The sequence below is a fragment of the Liolophura sinensis genome, chromosome 8 (genome assembly GCF_032854445.1).
Source record: "Liolophura sinensis isolate JHLJ2023 chromosome 8, CUHK_Ljap_v2, whole genome shotgun sequence".
In the NCBI taxonomy this organism is placed as follows: Eukaryota; Metazoa; Mollusca; class Polyplacophora; order Chitonida; family Chitonidae; genus Liolophura; species Liolophura sinensis.
In genome coordinates, this window is record NC_088302.1 from 30020964 (window position 1) to 30038791 (window position 17828).

At 38.8% G+C, this 17828-nt stretch overlaps 1 protein-coding gene across 2 annotated transcripts in view; it reads right to left on the reverse strand.

Moving 5' to 3' along the window:
• LOC135472618 (glycine receptor subunit alpha-2-like) overlaps positions 1–17828 on the reverse strand; it is a 33393-nt gene that overhangs the window by 4889 nt on the left and 10676 nt on the right. For both annotated transcript variants that reach the window (XM_064752206.1, XM_064752204.1), the window contains exons 2-6: positions 13357–13472; positions 10571–10638; positions 6805–7025; positions 4932–5014; positions 1759–1896 (exon numbers count right to left, since the gene is read on the reverse strand). In XM_064752206.1, the coding sequence (XP_064608276.1) occupies positions 1759–1896; positions 4932–5014; positions 6805–7025; positions 10571–10638; positions 13357–13472 (626 nt within the window). The remainder of the gene's footprint in view (positions 1–1758; positions 1897–4931; positions 5015–6804; positions 7026–10570; positions 10639–13356; positions 13473–17828) is intronic.

Sequence of the window (17828 nt, forward strand, 5' to 3'; positions counted from 1 at the left end):
ACTATAGAACAGCTGAAGAGACAACCTTTCCAATAGTAAGAATAGATGGGTAATGGATGTCTCTGTAAGGGAACGCGAGGGTCTCTATAAGGGAACGTGGAGGTCTCTATAAGGGAACGTGAAGGTCACTATTAGGGAACTGATTTCACAGTTTCATGACTTCAGATCAAGCAATCGAAAAGATAAGCCAGGATTTAATACCATGGGTTAGAACATTCGAAAAGCTAAGATACAACTTCATACGTTGAGTGGATAACATTTGCAGGCATTGGCTAGGACATCATAGTATGAGCCAGAATATTTCCAGAGATAAAAGAGGACATTTTTAATTTTAGGTTATTTGGAGAAATAAGCAATAAAATGATACTAAAAGTTATAATAGTTGAACAGACAAACTACGGTTTTATACCAAGAAATACCAACAGCTTACCAAGAGTAAGAATATTTGGAGAAATGTAGGTCTCTAGAACTGATTCAGTCAGCCGGTGTTGTCAATCCTAAACATCTAACCAGCATTCCTTAGTAGTCATATAGTTTTACTTCAGCTGAGAGATTTTAGTAGACGCTATTTCGTTTACACAATATTTCCGAACATCAGACGCACGGGGCCACAGAGGCTGTCGAAGTCACAAATGATAAGGCAGGCATCCTATACAAACTGAAAGAAATGGACTGTTTTTAAAGTCAGGCTATATGAAGGCTGAGTCTCCAAGGTTGAAAGTTCGAATCCAGTTCCCATTAACTGGCGGTTTAATGTCAGAGGTAGGTTTTCTGGCCATGCGCTGTCTTGCACTGAGATCAGATCGGTTTTTTCCATCATTAAACCAGTTTGACTGGCGTCATATACGTGAAAGTTTCTTAAAATGGAGATAAAGCTAAAGAGAATGTTTAAGAGTTGAGATAACAGAGGTAAGAAGAAAAAAGCTACTTAGGCATTCCAAAAAGAACCGTTACGTATGACTGGGAAGGCTACATCCCAGACGCATGGCAACTGTTCAAGATTGTTAACAAAATCAGCTTATCGCAAAACAATTACTTCGTTTACTCATTTAGTGCATAGTAGGTTTCAGTCAGTCAAAAAAAACACAATTTTGAGAATAAAGGATAATAAATCACGGAGCATGCTAAAATGACAAGGGCATATGCAGCAGAGCGCAAAAGGACGTAGATTACAGTAATGTGAAGATGTCAAACATAATAGCTGTGATACGATTCAAGTCTTGATAAGCGTTTGCGCTCGTTTTTATCAGTAGACTTCTATCGCAAGTACCTGTGAAAATATCAATAACTGTAGTTGTTGCAGACAAATTATGCACCCAATTGGTGTTTACTTTGTATCTTCACATTGCAGAATATTTTATGGATTTTTTGTTTTTCTGACAGTAAAAGTGATTTAAAATTCCGGACGAATCAACAAGTAATCAGGAACTGCGGTCATTGTACATAAAGTTTGTTTGATCTTGTAACATGACTGACCATCTTATTTGTAATCTACTCTTTTCCCACCAAACATAAATCATGCAATCTTTTCGAATCGCTGGTACAAAGAAGCTTGCATGGCAACAAGCAAACACGAGGAAAGCAAGCACAATGACAAAGGCAGCTACATCTATAGCAAACGTACCGACAGGTATGCTGAAGGCTATGTTCGTAAGCTATCAAAGGAATTCTATGACAAGAGGTAACAGAGCGACAGAAATTGTGGCCGGGAATGGCAACTTTGGCCTGAGGAGTACAGTTGATCTCAGTGGTACTTACTTATACTATAGGCCGCGGTACAATTCCCAAAGCTTATATTCTCTACGTCAAATTCAGCCAGTTCAACTTCCTGGTCAAGAGTCACAGGATCCCGGTCGTACATCCAGTCAAACTTGATTTCTTCTGTCGTCAAGCCATCTGCAATATGTTATATGTAACAGAGCAAAATTAAAAGAAAAGAAAACTCAAAAACGATATTGACTTTCAAGCAAAGAGGAATTCATGAGGTTTCTGTTCATCGTATTCATATACGATATTTGGGGCTTGCATATGCATATGCAGTTGGACCATGAGCTCTTTAGTGTGTGGAGGTAATACTGTGCAGCCTTCCAAATTCCCGTATACAAATCGGTTTCCGTTCTACTGCCGCATGTCACTTTTGAGCGCAGCCGAATCAGTGACGCAAGGGGAATGCTGGCTTGCCTTTGGCTAACGGACTACAGATCTAATTTATGTTTCCAATATGGCTGTCTTTCTATTTATGGTAGTAGTTTCTTATCCAAAATTTAACAAAAATGAAATAAAGCTGGTTGCTATAGGGACATTAGGCAATGGGATTTCATTTCTGAACCTGGAGTTTCTTTTCTTTTAATATAAGGTTTTATTCGAGGACGAAGGGTATTAAAAACCGAAGAATGACACATAACTGTAATGAATCACCAGAAAAATATATTATAAGCATCAATGTAATGAGTTTATCTCAGTTTATCCAATATCTGCCTGAAAATAATATGTGCACATTTTTTCAGCAACTTACTTTGTAATACACGTTTTCAAATGAATATAGGAATATAATGTCTAAGGTGGTAGACTAAGCACTTTTTTCTCAATAGAAGCATCGTGATCGTGTCAATGAAGCCAAGACTTCGTCAACTTCCCAACAGCTTAAAACTTCAAAGACAGAATTAATGATTTATCCGTCAGTTGTCGTTTGGAGCTTTAAAAAATCTTTTCACTGATTTGCCGTTGTTTAAAGGATTTCAAAAGCATTGCATTAGTTGGGATAACTGGTGAGTGGTGTGAACAGTCATTGAGTGTAGAGACGTAATCCTCTAACGGCGTCTAGACAGGATGTACGTAATCTGATTTGTGTCTGTGTAGTCACCGATAAAACTGCAGCTTAACTGTGTCTGGTACCCTCGATTGATCTGTATTCAGTGGAAGGTCACGAAGGATGTATTTATTTGAGCCTTAAACATAGCTGTTTGCTTCGAAGGACCTTACCAAACGATTTGGAACCGAAGGAAACTTAGAGTAAAGAAAAATTAGATTCCACAGAGAGACAACAACAGGAAGTGACGACCCATCCATGAGATTGATTTGGGAGTGTAAACCAACCCGAGCCATGGTCGACATTACCAAGTTACTGTCGTGGCGCAAGCGTGTAAGTAAGTAGCTGCAGGCACTATTGCATCTTCTCGATGTAAAAACAACATCCGGTTGATTCAATTTGCATAGACTGTGCATGTATAGTTAAAATGCATGAGCGATATACACTGAAGTGTATCATAGCTTGCTTTGCAGGAACATAACACACAAGGCCCGCCAAAAGTGCCTGTTTTACACGTGAAGTGAGGGCTCTTTTGCCAACTGAGATTATTTCGCGATATAGCCAATTATTGATTATTCAACAAACAGAGGCGTTTTGTCCCGGCATGAAGCCAGAAACACTTAATTGGGGTTAGTAGAGATCTTCTTAGTATAATCTATTTCCATCGTTTTTACCAAACCCTGTGCGACTATACCCCATAGATTTATATTAACACTGGTTCCCTAATCAGCTATTGCGCAGTGCAAATTATCCAGCAAGGGTATAAATCGTCCCATCGAGGTGGAGCACAACATTTGTAATAGATGTGTGCATTATTACAGCAAAATACACACATACACCGGACAAGTGATCAGTGTGGGCTATTTTGCCCATACGGAAATACATCAAAACCATTTTCCCTATATATAGATGCGATGGGAAAGCCTGGTTAAGCCACTCATTGTGTGTGTATATAATAAGCGGTCAGGATATTACTCAAAATCACAAATAAGGCGGGATATTAGGGCATTACGTATAATGCATTATGTAAGTTTTCACAATTAACGTCTGTCATGAATTAATTGGGAGTCAGGAAATTGTTTCTACGGTTTGCTGAGAAGCTTTGCATGCACGCTTTACTATAATTAAACCTCAGAGCCTGGCAACTGTTACATGCGTGGAATTCAAGACCTACATAATCACCCGTTGATGTACATTTATGCTTGGCTCTGAAGTGTACACACACTGAAAATATTAATCTGTCAATTTTAAGAGAAATTCTGTTGTCTGAGTGATGAAAGAATGTATTCTGTTATTATAACACAATATTCCGTCATACTCAACATAATACACTATTAGTCTAACAGAATCTTTGTGTTGAATTAGTATAACACGTGAGTTATATTTAACAGAATAATAGGATGCAATAGCGGAACATATTGTAGCATCACTCAGACAACAGACTTTCTGTCTTATTTTGTTTTTAATTTAATTTTTTTAGTTTAAAATGAAAAGAAATGTTTGAATCAGATATCCAGAAACATCACAGAAACAAACATTGTCTAATTTGCTTTTGGGGGGAATCGTATTTTTCACATTTTTTTCATATTTTTCGAGCCCCTAAAATCTGTGAAAACTTCTCTTGATCGGAGATTATTTAACCGAAAAGAAAAACAGTTCCAACATATTCAGGGGAAAAGCAAAGAAAATTCAAAGAAAAAAGTGCTGTGACGTCACTATTATTAGGTGTGATTTGAAAAGGCCTGCAGGCACTATTGTATCCCACGTTAAATATCTTGTTGTGACGCAGCACATAGAATAAAAAATAAAAATAAAAAAAAATGAATGACAGTGACTGCGTCACATCCTTAAATGATTACATAATATTATTTAATAATCTCCGCACGAGAACAGGTAGGCAATGAAATTCCTGTATTTATTCAATTGACTGATGTTTAAGGCCGTACTCGATACTTTTTCATTTATGTGACGCCTAACAGTTTTGTGGTTTAAGGAACCGGAGTAAACCACTTATTTTAAACAGGTACATGTACCTGACAAACTTCTTGACTTAAAGGTTTAGACGAAAATGCTCCTATTCCGGTACGGTGCGCGAATATTTAATGAACACACTTGGACTTACAGCTCATTATTTTCATGTAGCAATGTTGGCGGTCCATAGGAAAGCGCCTCAGGTCCATGTTACAGGCCAGCTTCAAATGAAACCTGGTCAACAGTAAAATATATGATGTACAATGTTGGCTGACTACATCTGGCAATGTTACATTAGAACAAACCTTCAAATAAAATTCACATGCCGGTGTACGGACATTGTACCACACCATATATCTTGGTTAAGAAGCATTGTATTCCCTTGTTTAAAGTCGTTTTGTTCTCAAATGGACAAGAAAGTAATTTTGCCTCCTGGCTTATTACTTCAAAACCCCCATCTTGCCGCGGCTTAATGAGTCCCTTCACTAATGAGGTCTCAGGTTAAAATCCCGAAAATTTTTGTTATGAGGCTTGTTAGGTATCTCGGGAGCAGATGGTGTTTCTTTGGGCTCTCCTTCGGTTTCCTCTGCCTATAAACCTGACAGGTGTCGTATTATTAGTGAAATAGTAATACTGGTTACGACATTTAACCCCAATAGTGTATCTTTTCACGGGCAATGGCGACTCGTGTCTAATACAGGTTGAGTACTCTTGCAATATGTTACCAGTTTGCAAACCAATTGTCATGATCGCATGGGTAGAAACTAAAAATGGATTACACGGTTTTAGGCCGAATTACTTTAGGACGAAAAGATTACCCATGGAATAAAAAAATCAAGTATTATTATTATTATTATTATTATAAAACTGGACAGAAAGCGATATACAGTATGGTCAAGTTTGTGTAGTTTATGCATTATGCCAGTTATCTGAAGAATGGAGAGACGACAGGAACTCCGCATTGTGATCCTGACAAAACAAGGATAGAATAGATGAATGAATCAAACAACCTGTCAGCTTTTACAATGATACATGTATGGGGAAGGCAAACTCCTGAACAAAGGCACTGAGAACACAATAATCTGGACAGAAAATCGATTGTGATTCTGCTAAGTTTTACTGTGGCGTGTTAAGCTGATCGCTTCATGGAAAGTGATCACAGCACATGGCAAGGGAAATACCATCTATAACATCACAAACAATGATAGATGGCAATTAGTTTTTGTCAGTAATCGCAATATTTGTCATGTACGACAATCAAATTGCCTGAGGGAAATGGCTGGAGGGGCCCTAATATGGTTATACGTCCACCGGCTTGGACTCCGATTAAAGAGTTTCACCAGCACTAAAACACCGTGCGGACAAAGATAATGCAATGTAACGTCATAATATACAGTCGTTGCTGTACTCGAAATACAATAAGCCGTTTGTATGGCTTTTAGGGAAGTCAACGACATATTTTACACAAAATGTTCCGGACGGCGTGGACTTAAATTAAACGCTGCGATACGGATTGTTAGAACATTTAATATCCCCTTGGGTTAAGGGGTTATATGCAAGCCGAAAATAAAGTCGGGTTCACAAAATTCGTTTGTTTATAAAGCCACTGGCATTGGAAAGGTGTTGACGAGACCACATGAAGTTTTGCAGCATTAAGCTGAAGTTACATTACACCAAAAAACAAACTATGCAGAATACTAGTGGATATAGTTGTTCCCTCGCATAATTAGGCCGGCCTATAATGCAACAACTTGAATAATTTAAGAGAATAAATTAAATTTCCAATTCTAGTTAAATCAGTGCTTTGTCTATAAATCTTGTTGCCACGTTCGAGATACCTCAATTAGAACCGTTCGTAAATTCTCACTTAAACTGAAGGAATGGAAATCGAGAAAGTTTGCGTCAGCCTCAGAGGATGGTGTATTATTGCCATATTATAGTAAACGAGGGCCTATTACCGCGATCGCGGCTTACTAATTGATGTAATTGGAGTCATTAAGACACGAATGTGGCTGATAAATTACCTTTGGCTGAAGAATATTGTGCCGTTGGGAAAGAGTTTCATGAGAACATTTGGGACGGACACATCGTGGGCTTCCTCCGTCTTGCTGTTTACGAAGTACGGATCAGGGCGCCACAGTCGGTGGTACCAATGATGACCCAAGCTGACGGCGTGATCGAAGTCATCAAACTTCAAACGGGGGTCTTCCCAGCGCTGTCGGAAGTACACATCCGCTGTATATTCCTGCATACATAAATTATTCAGTCAGCTTTAGCCCTATTATGGTTACCGTGACCATCTGGCCATCAAAATATTTTAATCAAAACCATTGTGATTTTATTTTTGTATTTTTGTTGCTCTGATGTCCCTTAAGAACGTTCTAATCTTTACAAACATGAAAAAATTGTAATCTCAGTGACTATCATACTAATTTAGAAGAAATTTAGACTAGAAGAGCTTAAACTAAGCTATTTCAGCTATGAGATTTAAAATCCTCGTTTCCTTAATATATAAGTTCCCAACAACAACTTTGCTCTGTACAACGCAACATTATAAACAGAGTGACGTAGTGGCATATATTACTGGGACTGCAGTACCACGACGTGACAATATTTCCATCAGCATTATAGGACAAGGCCTTAGCGAAGCTTTTTACAAGCATTGCAGCATGGCGCCGTACACTCCATAAGAAATAATAAGTCAATTTTACTTGACTGTTGTCTGAGTCATTCTATAGAATGTGCTATGTTATCATAACATAATACTGTGTCATATTCAATATATTATCCTGTTAGTCTATAAAACAATCTTTGTGTTGAATTAACAAAGTATTTGCGTTATATTTAACGGACTAATCTTCTGCATTAACAAAGCATAACTCAGACTACTTTCTGTTAAAATTAAAGGACAAAACAGCACCTGGCTAAAATATATTTCAATCGAAAGCAGGAAACCCATGCTTTCTACAAAGTATCACACTGTACTGTGTTAATGAGATCTCACGGAATAACATGTAGAACACAGTGGCAATACTGCACAAATGGCTGGTATGAGTAGAGGCAGCCATCTTGAAAATTTTATGTACGGCTTAAGCTGTGACGTAGCCTTTACTCATTCACTCCATGAAGTGACATGTGATAACTCAGAGCTACTGCATAAGGCATTATTTTGAGATTTACGACGATTTAGTTACGTGTAGCAGAAGGGACATTTCACAAAGTGTTGTGTGGCATGTTTGTATCATTTTCAGATCGTGTCAGATGTAAAAGCGGTTAATTTAAAGGCCGTGTAATATTCAACGACGGTATCACAAATTATGTCAGACAGTAGCATACCGTCTCGGCCCAAACTGCATTTGTGTCCCCAAATACATTTTTGTCGTTGATTTTATCGTTTAGTCAGCAGTTTCTAAATAACAAATATCATTCATAAGGGATGCTGAAGGTTGATGGGAATGAGAAGACGGCATCTCACCGGACAATGCTTAAAATTAATTAAATCTTGTGATATAATTTCTTTTCTCTGAATTTATTAGAACTGAAGAATTGAAATATTGCTCTTTCGTCTTTCTCGCATACAAGGGGTGTTTTTTCTGCTTTCTTTTATAAAATACAGTAAAATTGTTGAAACGTCGTGTTTAAGCCGAGATGCTTTCTTTGACGTCAGCGATAGCTAGGTTAGCACTGCTTTCATCTTAGAAGCAACCACAACAAAATTGACGCATAAAAGAAACAGTCGAATGCCTAGATCAGCCTCAGTAGTGCTTAGATTTATTTCCATTTGTTTCAGAATTGGGCATGAATCCGGTTGTACAACAATCCTATTGTAATTTTGTAAACATTTAACAAGGGTTAAAATCACCAGCCCAACCCTTTCGGAGGCTACAATCTGAACCAGGAATACGCCAGCCATGCATTTGCCGTTAGGCTATTTAAACAGGGTCGCTGGAGTTCCTTGTAAATGATGTAGTAGACCAACTGTATCAACAGTTCAAGCAGTGGAAGAATATGTCTAATTTCCGAGAAAACTATTTATCACTTGGGTCTTCATCGCTGAAGTCCGCGACTTTTATCTGCGATTCTGTAAGACGGGTCGGAAGTTGAGGGTCATGTGACCACCCTTTCTTGTTTAAAACAAAATGGCCCTCCAGTGTTAAATCATTGGGGAAAGGGCATTTTCCTATGCGATAACGCTAAGACGACCGTTTTCTTCCCCCACGCCGTTTGTTACTGAGGAGATGACGTGGTCTCTAGCTTCCGATCCGTCTTATAGAATAGGCTATTGCTTAGATTATTTTTCGGAAAATACCTTCGACGTTAGAAAGCTAGAGTAAGCGTGATGTCAACTTTCTCTCGATCATGGAGATGTTTCACGAAACTATTACTTGGTTGACAAAAAATCTAAAAAATATTTAATGCCGGTCTAACATACTTTGAATGGTAGTCATTCAGTGGACATAAACATTAGTCAGGTGCTGTCTTTCACTTTAACAGATTATTCTTTGAGTGTGGAGTACTTTCTGCCTAAATTTCGTCTTACAAAGGAATCGCAAATAAGCCTGGAGTAATGGCAGCATATAATGACGGGAAATGTCACGCTGTTAAGTGCTCTTGACGTAACGTTGCAAAGCCTTGGTAAGACGGGCCCCATAATTGAAGCACAATGACGTAGCGGTACTTTCTACCAGTACTGCACCACAACAACTAGGCTGTACTTTCTGCTAGAATTGCGCAACAGCGACGTCACAGGACTTTTTATTAATATTGCTGCTAAGAGCAGCAAAGTGCAGCTAAGCGGTAATCTCTACCAGGTTGCGGCACCACGAGGTAGCGGAACTTTTGTATTTTCTACCATTTCTACCAACCTCGCAGCACAACAACGTAGCGATACATTACACCATTATTGTAGCACCACGATGTAGCGGAACTTTTCTAATTTCTACTATTTTCTACCATGTCTATCAGCATTGCAGCACAACTACGTAGAGATACTCTACACCATTACTGTAGCACCACGCTTTCTGCCAGCACTGCAGAACAACAACGTAGTGGAACTCTCTACCAGTACTTTTTACCAGCACTGGAGCACAATGACTTGCTTGTACGCAGTTGTATGAATGCTGTGTCACAATTGTATGAATGCAGTGTCACAGTTTTATGAATGCAGTGTCACAATTGTATGAATGCAGATAAAAATTCCCAATAAAGAACCTTTGGCAATTGGATGTGTTCCATCACCTTTAAGTTAGGTACTCTCCATTATATCACGTTGTGTGTGTGTAGCCACACTCATTTGTTTAGTTATTATCTACATTAAGGGGCATACAATGTATACACGGGCAATAAGCTCGTGTGGACACATTTTTTCTTTATTTCTACAACGCGATTACAGGATTTACATGAATATTTTATAAGTGAGGCTCGGTTTACTGCTTAACCAGGCGTAATCACAAAAACTCACATCAGATTAGATATAATTACTTTATTGGCAATATAATATTCCAAGATCGATTTAGTCATGAGCTGCGTTCGGTTATGCATACATGGCATCGTGTATCTATGAATACTGTACTATGAAAACAATACAAGGCTTTTTGTGAATGACAAAAATTCACATCACGTTGTTAACACGCATATAATGTGGCTTTGGTGCAGTGAAGGAGCCCACTGGGGCCAGCTTAATGGTATTGTAATACCCAGCTTATTAATCCATGCTGATTTTTTGCCTGACCTGAGCGTTATCAGGAATACGTGGTCTCTGTGGAAAGAACTCCACACTGGATTACTCACCATGTTAATCTCATTAACCCCGCTTAAACTCTGTACGTACACGGATAAGTCCACATGGGTGATCCTATCTGAAAACAGAACACATACAAGTAATCAAGAAACGATGAAATAACACGCGTCGACAATACACGACCATTTCAGCAGAATTCGTAGAATATGAGCGTTTGCTTTACATGGACAAAAACAATAAAGTAATAGATTTTTACTTATATGGGAATGCAATATAGAACTGAATATAAGCGATACCAGTTTTACAAACATGTGGGTAAGATTGAGCTAGTTACAGCTCATTTTGTGGTGTGAAAGTTTGCTAGCAACCTGGGCTCTGTCCGGTTTCCTCCCGCCGTCCTAAGAGTGATTTAAACGTTTTCAATGTTTAGATTGCAAGCCTGACATTTTTGAAAAATCCCCTAGAGAGAAATTGGTAAGACCAATATAGTTCATGGTATGTAATACTGGAATCTAAAGTGTCAGACATATATACACTGTTAAAACTTATCTGTTAAAACTAAGACAATATTAGGTTGTCTGGGATATTATACAACAGATTATGGTTTTGCAACGTAATACTGCGTTATGGTCAACACCATTCTCCGTTACACCAACAAAAGCATTCTGTTGAGATAATAGGACAAGACTGTTACATACAACGTAATAATTTGTAGCATTAACGTGTTTTGACATCACTCAGAAGATATAACAGTATTTCAAGTTAACACAGTAGTTTTTAGAGTGTATTTTCAATCTTGTCCCCTCCAAGGCAATACGTTCAGTATTCCTTCTTGTGCAGATATCGGCACGCCCACAACGTCATGTATTATAGAGAACAGGAAATTGACAACGAGAAAGTACAGCTTGGGTGCACCAAGTGTCGCATTCAGACAGTTTTTCAATCTTGTCCCCTCCACGGCAATACGTTCAGTATTCCTTCTTGTGCAGATATCGGCACGCCCACAACGTCATGTATTATAGAGAACAGGAAATTGACAACGAGAAAGTACAGCTTGGGTGCACCAAGTGTCGCATTCAGACAGAAGCACCGGTCTGGCAACCGCATATCAAAAAATGCCAAAGCCAGCTTAAGGCTTTGGATATATACTTTGGAATGCATGAGTGACTGGTGTTTAATTTCACTTTGGCAATATTTCAGCCATATCGCAGCGAAAACATATTATTCAGTAAACAGTTATGGCTTACGACATGGGAATGACAATATCCACAATGAAAACAAAAGGACTGACGTGTTCCTGAGACGACGACGACTTAAATGGCTACAGAAGCAAAATTTGCCAATAGACCGTGTAAATCAGTCCATTTGTGGCAAACAAAAATTCTGCCGGATGTAGCCAACAGAATAATGATATTTACGACTGTGGCTAACTGAATCTTACTCCACAATGACTGGCCCAACCGTGTTCAATATAATCCCCTGATTCTTTTATCAGCGTCATACACCAGCCTTTTCCTCAGCGCACAAACAACTTCATTACAGTTTTTATATCATTTAAGAGCGTGATCGTTCTTAAGACACTCAAAATAAGTTCAGGCAATGACATTCCCCGCTGCTATCAGCCCAGGCAGGATCTCGCTGTCTGCCATTACTGACATCTTAGTCAAGCCTATATAGATAGTTCTGCTACACTGATGTGTCCCGCACAGCCGCCATGCAGCCATTAACGCTGGCTATAAGTGTACCATTACCACTTGACGGTAACAGCAGCGCTCGTGTCAGCGTTTTGTGTTAAAATCCCTTTCTCCTTCCCCACACCGGCAAATTTCCCACAAGATATATAAATGTCAAGGAATCGCACTCCTTAGGAGGGATAAGATAATACGTCCAGCGAAGTCTCAATGGATAATCTCAAGGTGAAACTTTTTGGACTACACTTTTCATGGATGTTGCAAACTCCATAATAACCTCTTGATGGACACGGACAAAACCATTTTTTGTTTCATATGATGCTAGAATGTGTAAACAGTATTTGTTAATCACCTTTAAGATAAAAATCGGGAAATACACCCCATGTTAAATAGTTCCTTCGTTGGATTAAAATATTTTTGCAAGCCTTGTTTCAAAATTTACTTGTCGTTAATAAAACTACATATACACATCTATAAAACAAAACTTTTATAAAATAAAGCAAGCAAGAGATGAAAAGCAAGCAAGAGATGAAAGGAGTGGGACACAAAAAAAATCGAATACGTCTTTTTATTTTATGGATATATAACACTTGCAAGGAAGGAATATATGTATATCTGTCCTTCATTTTTCTCTACAACTGTTCATCCAATCGCCCTCACTCCACAGATATATTGTTGTGAACTCAATGAACAGACCTTCCCGAAACCAAGAAAACGAAACTGACCAATCATAAGCCGTGTTGTTGAAATAGGTCAACCTGATGTCCTACACATTGGTTACAAATGTTCATTCTTTCTGTGACGTCAATTGCTTTCACCAGGAATGGAATGAAAAGTACTGTTGTCACAAGAAGGGGTGGTTGGACATTGGATATATTGGATTCATGTATTACAGTGTTGAGTGTCGAAAGCTTGTGTATGCAAATTAGACAATAATGGCATAACCTATCTTTTCAACGAAAACTGCCTTCAAACTTATCGGCTTGTAGATAAAACCTATATTCCTTAAATCTTGAAAAGGCTTTGTGGCTGCATGATCCGTCACTGTAATAAATTCATGTTTTCTATATCAATCTGATATCTCGATGAAACAAAATACTGCCCTTAGACGCGTGTTTTTGTTATTTATATATTTACAGACTCACCGTCGTTAGCCGTGGGCCTCACTCCAGGGTTGTAAGAGGATGTGTTGAACAACCGATCAAATAATTCCTCCAGAGTGGTGTTTTTTGAACCAGCCACCGTTACAACGGACAACAGCCTGAAATGCAAACGAGACAAAGAGTGAGACGCTGAAGCCATGGTATTAACAAAAGCAAAATAAAATCGATATTTTGCATGAGCGACTCATCGATTAAAGAACGTTAAATTGTAAATAGTATGCATTTGTATTGCTGAAAACCATTTTTAATTTTCAGGACCTTTATGTGTGCCACCATTGTAATTTATGACTGTGAGACCCACATCGAAGTGTAGTCCAAAACGTTTCACCTTCAGTGTCAAGAATTGTGTGGTAAGTGGATGAACTTCCAAATGATGATTACATGCGAACGGACGATAGGTCACAAAATTGTACAAATAGCCGTGTTCTAGTTTCGTGAAGCACACTTAGTTAAGTAATCTCTGACCTACCATGACAACACATGTTGTAGAGACATAAAGTGCACTTAGCTGAAAGGACAAGACAGCACCTGGCTAAAACATATTCCAGCCGAAAGCAGGATACTCAAGCTTTCTAAAAAGTATCATACTTTATTATTTTAATGAGATTGAATTCAATAACATGTGGAACAAAATGACAATCCTGCTCAAATGGCTGGTGTGAATCGAGGCAGACATCTTGAGAATTTTTTGCATTCAAACATGTTGCTATCAGACTGCGCGGCGGGCGTAGCCTTCACCCACTCACTCCATGACGTGACACTACTGCATAAATCATGGTTTTGAGATCATTTACAACGATTTATTTACGTGTAACCGAAGGGACTACTTAGACACGCTGTTCAAATTATGCAAATGCATTTTTTGTCGTTCATGTTGGCGTTTAGTCAGCATGCAGTTGATAAATAACAAATAAAAGTCAGTGAAAAATTCATTAGGGATCTCATCGGACAACGCTTAAAATTAATCTCAAGTTTTTACAACCGAAGAATTTAATTTTTGACATTGTCTTTCTCGCATACAAGGGTGGTTTTTTGTATGTTTTTTTTATAAAATACAGTAAAATTATTGAAACACCGTGCTTAAACCTCAGTGGTGCTTTGATTTAGTTCCATTTCTGTCAGAAATGAGTATGAATCCTGATGTACAGCAACCCTACTGTAATTTTGTAAACATATAATAGGGTCAGAATTACCGCAAGCGGCACAATCCCTTCGGAGGTCACGACCTGAACCAAGAATTTGACCGTGCATTTGCAGGCTACTCGTAAACTGTATAAATGATATGTTAGACCTACTTTGTGAACAGGTCAAGCAGTAGAAGAAATTTCCTTCGAGTATGTCCATTTTCTGAGAAAGCTATTTATAACTTGGTCCTTCGTCGCCAAAGTCCAAAACTTTAATCTGGCGTCACCTTGCTTTCGATAATGGAGACGCGCTGAAGCTGTGACAAGACGAGCTTTTGCTAAACTTTTACTTGGTTGAAAAAAAAATTAAAAAATATTTAATGCCGGTTTAAGATACTTTGAATGGTAGTCTTTTAATGAACATAATCATTAGTCAGATGCTGTCTTTCACTTTAACTCTAAATACGCTTCATGAAACCGGTCCCTAGCCCTTAGAATGAAACGAGTGTAACTCCGAGAGTAAAAAAGCCATTTTTGTGATCCCATTCCTTCTCGGAGAGATTTTCAAAATTTAGAGATATGCTTTGTTCTGGGCAAATTTGGTTGCCGCTTCAGTAAACGCACGCGCGTATCGTCATGCGAGGATTACTTCACCATGGGTAATTACGTGTATGGGCGTAGTCAGTGCCGAGTGCGCCATGTGAGGAACGAAACCTTGATATGTGATTGTATTTCATTCTTGCCTATCTTTGAACATATATATATGCAATCACGTTGACTTAAATAGCATAACGCTTTGCCCACGTTCACCATTAGCTGAACCAATCTCATTAACACTGCGGCCTTGAACAGCTAAAACGGTTGTTTAAAGGGAAAACAAAAGCACTAAGGTTTGTTTGTACAGCAGTGATACTTCAAAGAACCAACAGAAAGCGATTTATTCCTGGAAAATTGACGCTAATATTTGCATTGCGAAATGAGAGTGCAAAATACCCGACCTTGGTAAAGGGTTCGTGCAACAGCTGTCGGTGTCATAACTCAACGGTGACTTTCATCTCTTACAACACTAACCGAGAAACAGTTGGTGTTTTCTTTTGGATTCCTTCCTTGACGTACATGCGATGCATAAAAAGATAATCTTGAGTATTTTATCTATCATGATGATCGATAGATAATCCGTGTAATGAAGTCAACCCGTATGTATGATACTGTAAGATACATTCAGGCTTACGCGCAGTATGCTGTACAGGCAAATCTTACTGTGTTTCTTGAAATGATATCCATTTATTTATTTATTTATTTTTATAAATCAAGTAGATTACATATGTACACATATTCGATGACCGTCAGTTTAATGGGGGTGAAAGCCGTACAGTGCCCAGCTTAAACCACTGAGTTTTGACAATTTACCCACCAACTTTGCCACGTGTGACATGCGAAATATGGGTGGTAATAGGCAAGCGGCCTTCGTGTAAGACCACACAAGAGGTAGCCATCGACCACTTCTTGTCACCAAGGCCCTCCGATAATTGGAAGCAGAGATTCAAGAAAATACCCTATTCGAGAAATGGAGTGAACCAATTTTCCGGGTACAGTAAGTTTAAAAGGTAACCTCCTCCCTGCTCTTGAAATAACAGGCAAGTGTATACAGCCATTTCCTTATTCTTGCAAATATTATCCTTAATCCAGTTAACTTCTCATGTTAAAACTTGCAATCATTCAAAGTACAAATCTTACTCTGTAGGTGATATTCTAGCCTTTTACGCTTTGCGCGTAGTTTCCTCCCACCATAATGCTGGTTGCCGTCTTATAAGTGAAACATTTTTGATTACGGCGTAAAACACCAATCAAATAAATAAATAAATCTTTGCGCGTACATCTGAACGTGTATACACTGAAGTGAAGGAGATCCGTACATTCCGTTTCTTTCACCAAAAACTGTTGACCTTGAAATAACACTAGTCTAATTTCGTATAGATTCTTTACCATTTTTCCACCAGGAATATTTATTTAACAGATTGTAGAGGTGTTATGAAACACCATACGCTGCTGCTGCTTCATATCTCAGCTGCCACTGTTTGGTTTATGACAAACTTTGTTGTGCTGAAAAATTTGTGTCACAATGTAACAGGGGTGATTGGGGTTGGCGGGAATAGGTGTGATTGGGGTTGGTGGGAATAGGGTGATTGAGGTTGGTGGGAATAGGGGTGATTGGGGTTGATGGGAATAGGGGAGATTGGATTGGTGGGAATAGGGGTGATTGGGGTTGGTGGGAATAGGTGTGATTGGGGTTGATGTGAATAGGGGAGATTGGATTGGTGGGAATAGGGGTGATTGGGGTTGGTGGGAATAGGGTGATTGGGGTTGGTGGGAATAGGGGTGATTTGGGTTGGTGGGAATAAGGGTGATAGGGGTTGGTGGGAATAGGTGTGATTGGGGTTGATGGGAATAGGGATGATTGGGGTTGATGGGAATAGGGGCGATTGGGGTTGGTAGGAATAGGGGTGATTTGGGTTGTTGGGAATAGGGGTGGGAATAGTATAAATAGAATATGACTTATGTCTGCGGAATAAGGGTGATAGGGGTTGGTGGGGATAGGGGTGATTGGGGTTGATGGGAATAGGGGTGAGGGGGTTAGGTGGGAATAAGGGTGATTGGGGTTGATGGAATAGGGGTGATTGGAGTTGGTGGGGTGGAGTTGGTGACACAAGCTTACACGCTATACCTGGGCTTTGATGTCCTTGTTTCAATACGCAATCACAAGGCTAACGAAACAGTATACACCTCGCCACAAGACTGTCCTTAGCGATTGATATGCAAATATTTAAAGGAGTTCACACAAAACAGATTTTACAGATGTCTTCATCTATCGAGAAGAATGCAATTAACCTCAGATTAAAAAAAAAGAATAAAAAAGTAGATATAAGGTGAATGTTTCAAAAGCAATTGATTGTCAACATGCTTCATTTGTGAAACATCTTCAGTAGAAAATAAATGAAGGTAACAGAGTATAAATAGAATATGACTTATGTCTGCGAAATATATATTCGAATCAGTGAGCACACAGATTGACAATAGGCTACGTATACATGTGCGCTAATTGTATAGGACATAACAAATGGTATTAACAAGGGGAATGCAGTTCATCTTCCATGTTTTCTGTAAATGGTCACATGTTTGTGTATACATGTTTGACAAGCAAACAACAGGGGGAGTAACTATGTAACATAGCCGTACGCAGGTACATCATGAGCTTCATCGAGCCGAGTCATTGTGCTGCGGAATAAAAAGACTTTAACTGCTCTTAAGACCGTTTTTTACGCTCAGTCA